The 15960-nt window shown below is 32.4% G+C and overlaps 1 protein-coding gene across 20 annotated transcripts in view; it reads right to left on the bottom strand.

Moving 5' to 3' along the window:
• ARB2A (ARB2 cotranscriptional regulator A) overlaps positions 1-15960 on the bottom strand; it is a 490274-nt gene that overhangs the window by 251574 nt on the left and 222740 nt on the right. For 19 of the 20 annotated variants that reach the window (XM_074201383.1, XM_074201397.1, XM_074201387.1 and 16 more), the window contains one exon: positions 9030-9248. The exons of the other annotated variant lie outside the window; for it this stretch is intronic. In XM_074201383.1, the coding sequence (XP_074057484.1) occupies positions 9030-9248 (219 nt within the window). The remainder of the gene's footprint in view (positions 1-9029; positions 9249-15960) is intronic. 20 annotated transcript variants of the gene reach the window in all.

The following is a 15960-nucleotide window of genomic DNA, read 5'->3' as shown; positions in this document are numbered from 1 at the left end:
GGAAGCCTCAGGTATAATCAGCAGAGTTAGGATTCAAGGTGGTTTGCTTGCTTAAGTAAACAATATACTTACATGACAAAAGGTTTGTCAATTAAGTGTTCTATTAAATAATTTTATTGCCTTAGGCAAAACATAAAATCAACTTTGATGGATTATATTCACCTCATTAAGGAGGTGGGCTTTGGGCCTTTCTTTTGATAAGATTATTAGTTGTAGGGGTTTTTTATGCCTTCTAGTTTAATTTATATTGAAAATGTAAAAGTGTTATGGTTAACACTTCTCCACTTTTAGCACCTCTGATAAAGAAGCAAGAAGAAACAATTGAGTATTGAGGATTTACATTTTCATCTGTTCTACCAGGGACATGGGTTTTCAAGCATAATACCTGACATTTTTCAACAATGGCAGGTTCTATTAATCAGTAGTGTAGAAAGCTTTATGACCATGGGTAAGTCACAATCTCTCAAAAACTTCAATTGTAAAATGGCATGATAACACACTGCCTAGTTCACACAGTAGTTATGAGGAAAATGCAATACAGATCTTAAAGTGATAGAGAAATGAGTTTTGGTTGGTGTTGTTTTATTATTATCAGTTCAGTTGGTAGTTAGTTAGTAGTCCAGATTGGTCACCATGTAATCAATTTTGGAATTTAACTAATATCCTCTGCTAGGGCATAGAAAAGTTATTTGAATTAATGGAGGAAGTATCCATTTCAGTGAAATTTTTGATCCTTAAATCATCCCTCTGCTAAAACAATCTGCCTATGCACAGATCCAGTCATGTCATTCCTCTGCTTGACTCTCTATTCTCTACTAAATAAAGTTAATAGACTTTAATTACCCTATTTATCCATCCTTACCTTATGCTAATTCTCTTCTACACAGTCTATACTCTAGCCAAATTACACTAACTAAAGTCCCCTGAAAGTTTTTCAAACTTCCTCTCCTCCCTGTCTCTGCACACAACATTTCCAATTTTGTAAAGCCCTCAATGTTTCCCCCCACTCCTCTGTCTACCTATCAAATCCGGGCCTCAATCATTTGGAATCCTTTGTTCCACATTTCCTGAATAGCCATATCAAAGATATATGGCTGTACACAAAGCTACCCATTCTAATATTTAGATACTTCAATGTGTATGCTGATGTTTCCCAAACATGTTGGTTTTCCAGTTCATCAGTCAACTTAACTCTAAAGACCTTAATTTCACCACTACCATTCAAATAGATAGGTGGTCATATTATAAATCTCATAAGCAGGCATAAATCTTCTGTTTCTCATATCTTTGACTCTGAAATGACTTGTTTTAATCATTAGCTAGTCAACAAGCATTTATTAAGTACCAAATATGTGCCAAGGTGTTGTGATAAACAGAGAATACAAGAAAGAAAGAAAAAAAAGGAAGAAAGGAAGATGGAAGGAAGGAAAGAAGAAAAGAAGGAAAGATGGAAGGATGGAAGAAAGAATGGAAGATAAAAGAATGGAAGGAAGGAACAAAGGAAAAATGGAAGGATGGAAGAAAGGAACAAAGGAACAAAGCAAGGAAGGAAGGAGGGATGGAAAGAAGGTACAAAGGAATAAAGCAAGAATGGAACAAAGGAACAAAGAAATGAAGGAAGGACTGATTGATTAATTAAATGGTTTGTAGTCATGTTTGTATCTAAGGAAAATCATTTTGGTAGCTATGCAGAGGATGAATTAAGTGGAGAAGAGTATGAATCAGGGAGAACAATTAGATGGCCATTGTTGAAATGATCTAGGTGAAAGGTCATGAGGACCTGGCTAGCTGAGTGAGTAGAAAGGAGTCATTGATGTGAGAAAAATTATGGATGCAGAAATAAATTTTGGTCCTGTGGGATATACAGTTTGGATGTCCAACAGGAAGATAGTGTTGCAAATCTGGAACTCAGGAGAGAGAGTTGGAAAAAATATATAGATTCTGAATCATCTTTTAGAGATGATAATTAAACCCATTAGAGTTTATGAGGGAGGGAGAAAAGGAGGGAGACAGAGAAAGAGACAGGGAGAGAAAGATAGACAAAGAATAAAAGTACATATGTAAGTATGTATGATAAAAATACAAGATAATTTGAAAGTCTCAATCATAAGCTCCTGTCATTTAAACTCTTCCTTTACTTCATTCTTCCTACGTCTACTGCTCACCGTGACTGTGATGTTCTTCCAGTTCTCTATTCTTGGCCAATCATCATGATCATTATCTCTGCTTTCAGATTACCTTCTTCTCTCACAGTCTGGACTTCATAGTGTACCAGTTCAATAACACACTATCCTCTTCCAGTAAATTCCTTCTCCTGCTATTCCTTTACCACTCACACCGTGCCAAGCCATAACCATGTGTTTCTAAGATTGAATTTACCTTCTACCTTCTTTGCTTGTACTAATTTGCTAATGAGTCAAGTTAGAGAAAGTCATGTCATGTGTGCTTACTGGGTTCTCTTCTTTAACTATCTTTTACTATCTCCTGTCACTGCTGCAATACATAAGGAGTACCCCAAAGAATGCTACCCAGATAAGTGAGATGATCCCTCTAAGTGTGTTTTCTAATTCTTCTGCTTTGCAACTGTCAAATTAATATTTCTAAAGTAGAAATCTGACTACACCACTCACTTGTCCAAAAGAACTTTATTGGCTTCCTATTGCCTGAGGATAAAATAAGATTCCTCAGCATGACTTTTAGAATTCTGCGATATGCTCCTACCTACTATTCCAGATCTACTTCATGTATTCTACATCAAAGTCAAACTGGACCTAAACTAGCTGTTCCCTAAACTCCATATTGCCTCTCTTCTTTGTGTGACTCACACAGGTTGTCAGACACATCTAGAATATACTCCCACTCTACCTTAACTTCTTAGAATCTTAGTTCCTTCATGGCTCATCACAGGTTCCATTTGCAACATGAAGCCTTTCTTGATTTCCCCATTTGTCAATGTTCTCCCCAATTCAAATTATCTTGTATTTTCTTATCAGCATACAGTTATATCCATAACTCAGTGAATATAAGCTCCTTGATGACAGGATCCGTTTTGTTTTTTCTTATAATGTTCAGCACAAAACAAACAATTAAAGTATGTTTGCAGAGTTCAATTGTAATATAATAACTAATATTGAATTAATAAATCCCATTGATTATTTATAAATTGCTCTGTTTTACCTCTTTGGTTAGTACAACCTCATTCTAAAGATTTGATTTTTTGAATGATGCCTATCTTCCTTGGGATCTGACTATTATTACTTCAAAATCACATTTAACTGAGGGCAGTTAAAAAATTATGTTGATCTAATTTCTTGTCCCTAAGCTAATAGTAGCAGTTACTATTTTTAATACTTTTGATGCTAAGCTCTATTAACAAGAAAAGAAACAAACCATTAGGCTGAGAAAAGAAATGTCAACAAAAATAAATTCAAAAATGCTTTTTACTGATTAAGGACATGATCCAAGATACACAGAACATGCTTTTCATAGCAAAATCTTTAGGAAGTAGAGTTCTCCACTATTGAGGAAGTTTTCTTCCATCCAAGGAAAATCACAAACTATTGACATGTTCAATAAATTTGAATATATAATGTTAAGAAGGAATTGTAATGCTTAGGAAATATAATTAATAATCCTACCATCTGATTTATACAGGATTATCCTATTAATCCAAACCTTAAAAAAGAAAAAGGATCCCCTCAATAATCTGGACCAAAATATCCTCGTTTCTTTTTATAATCTTCAACAACTCTCAACAAAGTGTTATATACATAGGCACTGAGGTGGTATTTGGAAAATTAAGACTTTTGGGTTTTATCCAAACTTAAAAGCTTTTCATATTGAGTTGCTAAAGAAAACACAAAGGCCTATAATGCTTATGAACTGCATGTTATTTATTGATATGTCATCTTGCATGAAATAATTCACAAAATGACTTATATTTAAGAATCAGTAGCAGCAGAATTTATTTTTAAAAATCTAATAATTCCTTCAAATTGAGATGACTAATTTTAATGCAACTGCTAGACAAATATGTACTAGATAAGCTGATAGTAACTTTGTTCTTTAATTACTTTGAGTCTAAGTATGAGAAGATTTGGGAAGAGAAAGATAAAAATTTTACATATGTGCTATGAAGAAACATTTAACTTCTGGGGAAAGCAAAATCCAGTATGAACAGCAGCAGCCCCTGGTGGTCTAAAGGAAAAAACACCAAAGTAGTGTATCTCTAATCATGGGGGTGGAAATATGTTTTTTTAAAAGAATATATGTACATATTTAGCCATTTGACTCAGTTATCCACCCAACACATTAAAAAACAGATGCTTTAAAAATGATTTGATGGCAATATGCTTGTTTAAATTTTATCAGTTCGAATATTAAAATTCATTATGAATTAATTAACACATTATATAAAAATAAATTTTTTCATCATTTTATAAAATAATATAACCAGTAGTGACTAACATTGGAAATTTTGTCTTTATTTGTGTTGCTGAAAAAGAAACTAAATTTATAAGATTACTATGAAATTGATGACATTTTCTGTCTTCACTCTTGAATTCAGTTGGCAGATGTTTTCAAGAACAAAAAATTCTGTCTTATTACAAAACATATTAAGCAGGTTTTCCTGCCAGGCATGTCTGACATGATGTTTATTGCCTAGACCAAATCAATCCCCTTAATAAGCTATAATATATGTCAGCAAATACATTATTTCATAGTTAAGTAAAGTTACAGCATAAAATAATCAGTACTTTGATCTCTCTGGCTTTGTTCTTCATGTATCAGAATGCAGTACACAATCTGTTAGTCATAGCAATTGATGAAATTCATCTGGTAAATAAAACAAAATTATAATTTGTAACCTTAATGTTTTGAATCTTTATTGTACTTTTACTTGTGTTTTGCTGCACTAAGTGTTTGTAATCATTTGTAAAAAAGATCTGGCTATTTTCCAGATATCTTAGGGGGAAAATTTTTCTTTAAACAGAGACTATTTCATATTTTAGTATTTGAAGAAAATAAAATGGTTTAAAAAAGAGAAAAACTAGCTTTAACATGGAATCACAGAGTTCTAGCTATAAAGAACCTTAAAAAGTTGTCTAGCCAATCATTTTATAAATCAAGAAAATGAAGCTAAAAAAGTGGAAACAACTTTCCCAAGAAAACACAGGTAATAAGTGACTGTGCTAGTATTTGATCCTAGCTCCCTGAACATGAATAGCAATAACAAGATGTCATTATTAAATGAACACTATAGTTAACCTTCTGATCATGTGTTCTCAAGTATGAACTACTACTGCTAATATATGACTTTTCTACTGTACCTCTCCAATTCTGAATTTTCTTCCTAGCCCAAATATCTATATTTTTATCTTTTATCCCCAAATCTTAGTAAGTGATGGATAAAGGAAATAAATGGGTACCAATAGTAAAGCCAGTAAATATTAATGTACTAACCTACCTATATAGTTTTTCCTAGATTTGGTACATAATATTTTTAGAATAGTTATTTTTAAAAGATATATTCCTTTTTAAATGATGACCCATTATGTGAACAATGTCAAAAATCCAAATGAATGATTAAAAATCTATACAAATAAGCAACTGCATATTAAGAAATAAGAAAATTTTAAAACGAGTACCAACAATTAATTTTTTAAAATATTTGAGTGCTTACTGAATGAAAGACTATCAGTGAAGCACCCTACATAGGAGCTAACTTTAAAAGTCCAAGGCAAATGTGAGGAAATTAAGAGCATGGGATAAGTAAAGTTAAATAAGGATAAGAGACAACAATACAAGAGCTGTCACAAGGAAGTTGATGATGAGCTACCACAATACATAGAATGGACAATATGTTCCATGAGTTCAATTAAAGGAAGAATCAACAAGAGTGTCAGGACCAGAGAAGACTTTAAAGAAAGGTGGGGTCAAAGTTGAGTCTTAAAGTATAGGGAAGACTTCTAAAAGTGAAGAGGAAATATGTGTCTTTGCTTATGCAATAATATGAGTGAGGAAAAGTGCAAAAATAATTAAGAGATAAGAAAGGTCATATAGGGAAACTTGGAATAGAAAAAAAAGGTTTTCATTCAGAAATAAATATTATGCTGACAAATATTTTATAGATTTCATTGAAAAGTAAATGTTGCTTCTCTAACTTCATTAATTTGAACAATGGGCAGGTTAACTACAGTATGAAAAGTATCTTGAAAGAGATACTATGATACTAATTATTATTTTTTAATTGTTAGAAGTCAGCATTTTACAAATCAAAATTAAATCAGAGACAATGGATTGACTTGAGTATACTCAATCTCTCCATGATGAAATTTCCCTATTGATAAATGACTTCAGAACTCCCTTACAAGACTGTGTCTGGCTATAAGACTAACACCTGATGCCTGATTAAAATATCCTTTTTATATTTCAAGGGAAAGCTCAGTCTCGTGGTATGCTCAGATATACAGGAAAATAGCTTCAAACTGCACTAAGACTTTTTTGAATACACAATGTGTATATGTGTGTGTGTGTAAGTATATATGTATATGCATATATATACATATGCACACACATCCTCAAGATTTTTTTAAAAAACTTTCTAGTTTTGAATGCTCTCAAGGTTGTAAGCTAGTCCTTTTTTAAGAAATATAGAGTATGACAATATAACAGAAGAAGTCAATTTTAAATGGATCCTAGGACCTCTAAGATGAATGCACCAAACACTAAGCAATTCACCCCATCTCTCATTGAAAGGATAAAACCTTACTATCTAGCAGTATACTGCAGAATGCATCCATCTCTGTTCCTTTGCAAATTGCTCTGAGGTTTTCAAGTGAAAAGGTGTGAAGTACAAATACTATTGTATATCTTTAGAGTGTGAGTGATGCATATAGGATTTTAATACATGATCTATTTTTGTCTCACTATTTCCTGAGTTGGAAGAGCTACTTCATGGAAGGAATAAGATAACACAGACAAGCATGGGAAAGAGTTTGAAAGATGCAATATGAGAAGGCAAAAAAGAATGACAGAAGAATGAGGAAAAAAATAACATATAGAACAGATGAAAGAATTAGAGGGGAAAAGACAAGACAAGGAAGAAATAGAAAGGTATTTAACAAAGAAGAACAAAGAGAATTCATTTTCAGTGTGAAATCCAGGAAAAGTTAAAACTGGGGATAAAGGAAATAGATGTGCAATACAGAATAAAGAAAATGCAAACATACAAGAGAACAAAAGGAAAATCAAAGTAAATAGTGACAAGATAAAGAGAATATAGAAAAGAAGAAATAAGACTTAGACAATCAGATTTAAGAAATAGATCTTTAAATTGAACATGTTACAGGCGCACACACACACACACACACACACACACACACACACACACAAAACCAAGGAAGTAAAAATATATAATTGAACACAAGGAAAGTTTCCTTTCTTGTTTCCATTTCAGAATGTTAAATCAATACTACTAATGTTATGTGAATGTTAAAGTATTTAAAATTAATTTCCAGGAAGTCTAAGTAAAAAACAATGTCATAGACACTGGATTTTACAATATCACAAAATATTAGGAGACATAAGAGATTCAGATAGCCTAGTAGATGAGAAGGTGGTATTGTGAACTCAGAGAAGCTACCATTAGACAAGAGGTGACCTGAATAAATTAGGAAAGGAAGGAATATTTTTGACCTAAAATCTGACAATTTTTGATGTTTTCAACTACATTAATGGTTCATGTGAGGCTAAATTTGTGCATTTCTCTCTCTCTCTCTCTCTCTCTCTCTCTCTCTCTCTCTCTCTGGCTTTACAAGATACATGTGGAAATCTGAGGCTCTTGAAGGGCTTTCTGCATTCAATTCACTTAAAGCCTTTTGAATCTGAGAACCACCTTCATTATTTGATTGCCATCTTAATTTACTCAATAGACTGACTTATGGGCAGATGCTTTATTTTCTTTGAGTGAAAATTCCACAGTGGAAAAGCACAACCTGTGAGGCAATAGAATTTTTATTTTTCCCCAAAAGCATAAGATGTGTTTATTACTATTTATTATAAGCTTAAAAACAAAGTTATAGAATGTGATACATTACCACTACAATACAGTACAAATGAAAATAGCAATTATTTTCTTCTTTTAAGCATCTCCAAATATCTCATCTGAAGAACAAATTCATTTTGGTTTCCTTCCTCTTTGGTATATGACATGCTTTCCTCTTAAAATTAAACCTCCACCTTCCATAAGAGCTAAATGGAATGAATTTGCCTCAAACACAAAATTCACAGTATATATATTTCAAACAGAATGTGTCAAAGTGCAAATAAAATTGTTTGTGCCCCCTGCAGAATTAGAAATCCTTGGGAAGCACTGTTCTAACGATCCCATGCTGCTAGCATTGCCAAGTGCAAAGGTTCATTGAGTAAGAAAAGAGCAAGGGACGGAGTTTCCCTCATTAGACCATTCCCGTACTATTCTAACTTAAATATTTATTAAGATATTAATAACCTTCACTATCTTCATCTGCCTTCAGAAGTTAAGCTAAGACACAATGAATGGCTGCTCTCATGAAAATAACATGTCACCTGATAAAACTGCTACCACACAGGACGAACACTGGTGTATGGCACAGTACATTATTAATTCAGCAAGTAATACATATTTTACAATTATGAGATGATCTATACCCTCTCTAATGGACAACAAAATGACACAGTATTTTAAAAGGCATGGCAGGTTGTAAAGTTTTCTATATGCACATCATGATAAAATTATTTTTAGATGATTTCTCACAAAAAAGAGCCTCTGACCCAAAAGGAAGGCATACTTTCATTTGAGGCTTATATGAAATGGCACAAGAATTTGAAGTGATGTACTTAAGAACTTTATCAAGGTTATTTTCTGACTGAGAAAGAAAATATCCTTAAGAAGTTGATACTCACAAGAAACATATTGCTGAAAAAGCAAAAAAAAAAATTGGGGAAAAAAAGTATATCAAGGAAAAAAGGAAAAGTAGTTGACTTACTCTAATATATAATGGTACCATCTCTTTTTCTTTCTGAGGGTTACGATATTTTTCATAAAAATCGCGCCGCTTCTTTGCTTCTTTGAAGGTTTTATCTTTTCTTTCACGTTTTTCTGCTGGCTCATCTGAACTATCAGAAGATAATTGCACTTGTGATTTTGTCTTTTCCACTTCAATATAGTTTTCATTGGGATTGAGCACAATTACTCCATACCCTTCCTATTGTTAAAAAAAAAAAGGGGGGGGGAATGTAATTACAGAAATATTTTCATTTTCTAAAAGTATTAACATTTTACTTTAGGTAAATTCATATTCCTATACTTCATAAATTATCATAACTAGGACTATACTTTTTACTTCTGGTCATCTGAGGCTCTGAATTTCTTTAATTTACTGCAATATGGATTGCATATGTAAATAAGCAGACATGACATAAAACAGAAGCCAAAAAAGCACAAAATTGTGACATGGAGATTGTTAATTTAAACTAAAAGGTTTTATTCTAGATCTGCTGAAGAAAAATAATCTATGGAAATACTGACAAACACTGACCACACTTATATTTTCCAAATGTCCTTACTATTCAGAAGATATGCTAATAGAAAAATAAACATCTTGGTATGGAGTTTCATAGCTTCTATCTATATTAAATGAGTTTTCTTTCCTTTCATCCATATTTCTGTTTTGGTTTATTGTGACAGAGAAGGAAAAATAATAGAAGGAAAATTGTATCTAATATCCTATGCATTTATGATCACATAAAAAGAAGAAGCTTTATCTATGTAGTTGATTTGTCTGTTCAACTTAAGGGAGCTAGACAAATCATTTATAAAAATTAAAACTTTTTAAAAGTATTACTGTAGTGTATGGAAATGACCTTTGTATTCTGAGAATTTTATTTTCAAGTCACTATCATAAGTCCTTTTTACTGAGGAGTAATACCATGAAATATTTACCATTTCAAAAGAAGAAATCAAAAACATTTGTTAAGTTGCTAATGTTTAATTTGTATGTGTAATTTTCCATTTGGGGACTGGCATAATTGATCTGTGGATATTTGGGGAATGGAGGAATTGATCCATATTAATATTCACTTTTGGAAAGACTTCAACATTATAAACTTTATAAAGTAAATATGGGGAAAACAAAAAAGTTAGTACCACTAACCCCTGAATAACATTTGCTAGACATTATTTCTGAAAGTGTTACATCTTTTGATATAATACCTTTTTGAAAGTATTACATCTCTTTTTTCTAATCAATTCTCTAGCACACTGAAAGGAGTTGTGATATACACAATATTCATAACCTTATAAAATTTTACAGGGTCATATGCCAGTAGATACTATATTTCAATACAAAGGAGAATTAGACATAATTAAATACAAATAAGAGCTTCATGCTGATCACCAAAACATTGTCTATTCAAAATTTCTCTTCTAGGATCTGAATTGAATTTTAAATGTCACATGTCTTGTCCAAATGACCATCAAGAACGGATCAGAACCCACAGAACTGAACATTAAAAATAAATCAATATTATCACTAAATCAGTATTATTACTTTGAAGTACACTCTTACTGTACTTTATTGACTTCTCAGGTATTTCAAATAGAACAAAAACTGTACTGGGATTATTTTTCTTTTCATCAAATTAGTGTATTTTCCAACTATCTGGATGTCTGTGTGTATGTCTCTGTGTGTGTGTGTGTGTGTGTGTGTGTGTGTATTGGGTGTATATGAAGATATGGATCTCAAAGGATTCTTAATTCTACTCTAAACAGACTTGGTACCTAGTATAATTACAGGACCTACTTTTAAAGGATATGAAAATCATTTATTCAGTGTACACAAAATTGATAAAAGAGTGCACCTATTCAAGATATATCCTTTTCAGATTATATGATCTCTAAGAATTCTTAGTCAAACATCCCTCTTATGAAAGGTTCACAGAATATTCTTAGGCAGATTTTTTTAAAATTCCTATATACTTAGATGGTAAGCCAAAACTATATCAACAAAGATACTTTATATGGTCTTGCTTTATTCTAATCTGTATAGCTATTCAAAAGTCTTGTAACACATTGTGATCACTGTCAGGTAGACAGATTGTCACTTGGTGATTTTCTACAGTTGGACACACTTGACTAGTTATCAAAATCACATTTGAAGGAAATCCCTACCCCCTCTTCCTTGTGCCTCTTACAACTTTTTCACGCCCTTCTCAAATTTCTGCTATAACTTCCCCTCCCACCAAAACTAAGTTAAAGGAAACTGTTGCACTCTGCTAAACAGGGTGAAATAGAGGCATTCAATACACTGTCTCTGGTATAAGGAACAGTCAAAAAAGGTCACCATAGGCCAAAAAGAAAATTGCCTCCTTACTAGATTTTGTACCATGAGTAAGTGGTCTCCTGTCATGTTCCTTCCCTGCCCTCTTCGCTCAGTTGAATTGAACTTTTCTTTTCTTTTTTTAAAACACATGCTTTGGAATCTGGTTATCCCCAAAGCAGGATCTTGGAATTAAAAAAAAAAAAGATGAGAAAAGAATTTGAGAATTTCAGATCTAGAAGACAACTCAGGGAATCTGAAAGTTTTCCAACTGAAAACAGCATAAATTTAATAAACTGGTATAATGTGGGCATCGTGTTTATGTAATCATTGAATTCTAATTGAAAAACCTTCTAAGAACAAATTGAAAATATTTCAGTAATGACAAATGCCATGCTACATATCTGTGAGTTCAGTAAAGGAAACTGATTCTATGATGGAAGAAGGTTTATTTGAAGATATGCATTTATAATTTTTTTGGAACCCCAAGTAATACAAACTGAAAAATTATTTTGTCTAATACAGTTTTACATGCATCATGAAATCTGAACCTTTACATGTACAATCTAAACTAGTCTAAAACAGACACACATAAATCACCAAAGAAGTAGAATTTGTCTAAGTTATTGATTATGTAACAGAAAATTACATGACTCATTTGTCCAATTTTATAAGGACACAATGTCAATTTTTTACTGAGGCTTCAACAGATGAAAAATGATTCTATTTTTAAAATCAGTACTATGTAAATCAATTAAAGGATTTTTATCAATTAGATGGGAACATAAAATTTCTTCTTTTTAACACCTGGATTGTACAGAAAACAGTTTATCCTTTAAGCATATATTTCTAGACATAACAAATCCAAGCAAAAATCATCATGAATATTTATTCAAGGGTCTTTTTTCCAGACATCTCACAGAATTATTGCTAACTCAACTTTCACAAAAAGATTCTCAGGCTAAATTCCAATAATTGATATGAAAACTAACTGCATTCATTTTTTCTTATTCAAGTAATGCAAATAATACTGAATATAATAATATAATATAAATTAATATTATATATTGTAAATTTTATATAATTATATTAATGTAAATTATGCACTATTCTAAAGCAGGAAAAGCAAGCAAACAGTCATATATCCATACTTTATCCCTATCTTCTGCTCTAAATGATCCAGAGATATGCATATCATACTAAAAGTTCGCTTTTCTCTTTATTCCATTCTTGAAATGCTAACATCTAAAAGATTTCAGCGTCTCTATATGTGGTACCATTTTTGCTATAGCTTAACCTTAGAAAGAATTATTGAAAAACTAAGGAGAATATATATTCACATAAAAATTAGGCACAGACGCTTTAAAAATGTCACTTAAAATGACAATTTATATAAAATATTATTAAATGAAATGTTTCAATAGAGATGAAGTAGGCAATTTCTTAAATTGTCCTCTTTTTCAGTAATTCAATCAAAATACAGAAAGATAAATGTCCCTCAATTATGAAGTGCTGCTAAAGTATTCTAAAAACAGAAACCTCAAATAAACAGTAATATTCTCAAATTACTTTCCAGGGTTGATTTTAAAATTAGGATTTTTACTTATATCTGGACTCTTTAAACTTTTCATTTATACTTAATCGCTCCTTAAGAAGAATAACTTTCTTGTCAGATGAAAAGTTTACTTATTTCAAATTCACTTAGAAATGCATCTGTAATCTTTAAAAAGTTACAATAAATTTTTCAATTTGATTTATCCAAGCCAATCACAATACAGTATATTTTCAGAGGCAAAACAGATGCACATTATAGTTAACTAATTCTGTGGTTTTTGTAGCAAATCTAGGAGGGAAACACTAGGACAATAATGATAAAAGCATACTTTATCCTTTAATTCATCATGTCAAACTCACTAATAATGATAGTTTTACTTAAATACTATTTCAAGCTTTATTTCTAGCCATGGCATTTCATTCAATACAAACTCTTTCTCTGGTTTAGGTGGGTAAACTGGGGCTCCAAGCCACCTTCACTTTTAAGTTTTATAAAAACATTTGCTAATAAATAAATAATAGTTCATTTATCATTCAATCAGAAGATGATGGCTGAGGCTAGAGTGGTCTAAAGCAGACAGGTGGCGGTGAACACAATGAACCAAAGAGGAATCTTGATACCCGAATCAAATAGAGGCAGAAGTGCCCTCATCAAAAAGGTTGATAATCAAGAGTTGCCTGACCAAAAACAGGATGGTCTCACAAGCCTCACATCAGATTCTAGAAACTGAAGATTTATATAAGTTAATTTTGCCTGTTAGTCAAATTGTAAGTTCAATGAAAATCTAAGGTAGTTGAGGCAAATTCTGTATCTTTTCAAATCTCATGTGGTTGACTAAATGAATAATGAGCTAAAAATACTTAGCCTTGCTTATTAATCTACCAACATGGTATGCCATATGTGACCAGAGAGGTCAGGGGCTAAAGTGGGATCCCTTAACCTATGTAACTATCTCTTTGGCCTTCAAGTAAAGAGCTGTAAGAGATGAGCTATATCAGTCAGATTTTCCAAGTTCAACATGCTATCTAGTAGACTGCAGCAAGATCACAGCTAATCCCTCAGGGAAATGAAGCCCAGAGTCTTCTGATCTGTAAACTAAATCTCCCATGGTTAAAATGGACAAACTACTGTCCATTCATCTTTCTGAAAGATCTATGTTCTGTTTATTTCTCATCTTTGTCATAAGAAGGGGATGCATATGTCACTGTTGCAACATCCTAGGTGCAACAGTGAGATGAGGTCATGACAACCAATCAGAAGTCACTAGTGAAGCGTTAAAGTAAACATAGCTGTTAGAGCTGCAGCTCTGCTTGAAAAATGCCCCCTCCATTATTAGAGCAATTTTCTCAAGACGTGACCTGAGACTGAAATGCCTGAAATGTAGGTTGACTCAGTTTTGCATTTCCACCTAAATATGCATTTTGGTAACAACCCCCAATAATACTTTTAAAAAACTTTCATCCCATTTGTACTTCTAGTAGCTCTCTAGATATAAAGGCTATGATCGAATGTGTAAAAATGCTGCCGTTACAGACATACATTGTCCCACTGAGTTCCCAACTTCAAATAGCTTCTCAAGTTAGTCAAGAAAAGAAAACATGCCACAAAAAGTTTTCAGAGGACCACCTGTTGTCTATTATTTTTACATAGCACTTACTCATAAATCATAACACAGGGTAATTAATCAAGCTGTCAAAGAGAAGGTCAGAGGTTGTATGGTGGAGTCATAAGGTCATGCATGGGCTGATAGAGGTCAGGGTCACACTGCATTCCTCATTATCAAGTTGGGATGAGAGAGAGACGGCCCAAGCAGACAAAAGTGAAAGCAGATGGAGAAGTGAGTGGACAGAAAAAAAGAAAATTTCACAAACAAAAAGAAAAGAGAAAGAAGACTGTCAGCTGCCTTCAAGAAAAGAACAGAAGAGCAAAGAAATACACTGAAACGTGCTCAAAGGGCCTCAAGAAAATAAAGAAACTACAATTTTATTAATTAAATTGAATATAACTTTTTCCTGTTTTTTATCAATGCACACTAAGCAATATTAGAAAATATGTGAATTTGCTGCCACTTTACCTTTTCAAGTCAGTGAACTCAAGATAAATTAGCATAAGGTAAACAGTTACTTGAATAAAGAGTAATTTACATGAATACAAATTTTATATTTTTCCCTTCCTGAAAAGGTGTGGGATTACAACATATGGACAAATAAAAGTTTTCACCCACTGCACAGATAATTTTCATTGAGCAAGACACCAAAATATTCACAAACACAAAAGCATCATAAAAGTCTTTTTGAATAACACAATAGTTATAAAATATTCTATCGTTACACTGGCCTGAATTAGATGCAGAATACTGTGCAAAATTAGCTGTCACCCTTTCCTCAAAATCTTTGTTAATCTCATTTTGAATGTTTGCAGCTTTATCAACACATGCATCAATGTCAGCTCCTTGGTTACTGAACCGCTGTAGTTGGAAGAAGATATAATTAAAATGTTTTGGCACAGAAAAGGTGAAATTGTATCTTCCCCTATTCCCTTAGGAGTCTGTAAAACATGTAAGATATATTGACAAACACACACCCTTGTCTCTGGTCCTGACATCCCAGGTCACCCAAGTGCTAGTTATTTCAAAACATTCACTTTACACTTGCCCATACTGTCACCTGCTGTGTTACTAACTTTTAAAATATATTACAGCACTCTGTTTTTTAAACACCACTAACTGAAGTGTTCTATTAATGAAAATAAGTCACAAAAATAACTCCATCTCTTTTTTTCATTAATCATGCCTTTATAGCCAGGTTCAGCAGTAAACATTTAATTTATTTCTTTTTTGTTTTTGCTAATTGCTACCTTGGTTTTAATATCATGATAATAAGTAAATTATTAATTACACAAGGTCTATGAACAGAGGTAAGGTATTATGTATAGTCTGAATTTAGATTCTTTACTTTTAGCTTAATAAAGAGGAACACACACATGAACAAATGGAAGAGGCAATGGAGAGGCAACAAGTTGTGGCTGTTTCCCTATCAATGACAG

This window comes from Macrotis lagotis, chromosome X (genome assembly GCF_037893015.1).
Source record: "Macrotis lagotis isolate mMagLag1 chromosome X, bilby.v1.9.chrom.fasta, whole genome shotgun sequence".
NCBI lineage: Eukaryota > Metazoa > Chordata > Mammalia > Peramelemorphia > Peramelidae > Macrotis > Macrotis lagotis.
This window is presented reverse-complemented; position numbering and strand designations above follow the sequence as displayed.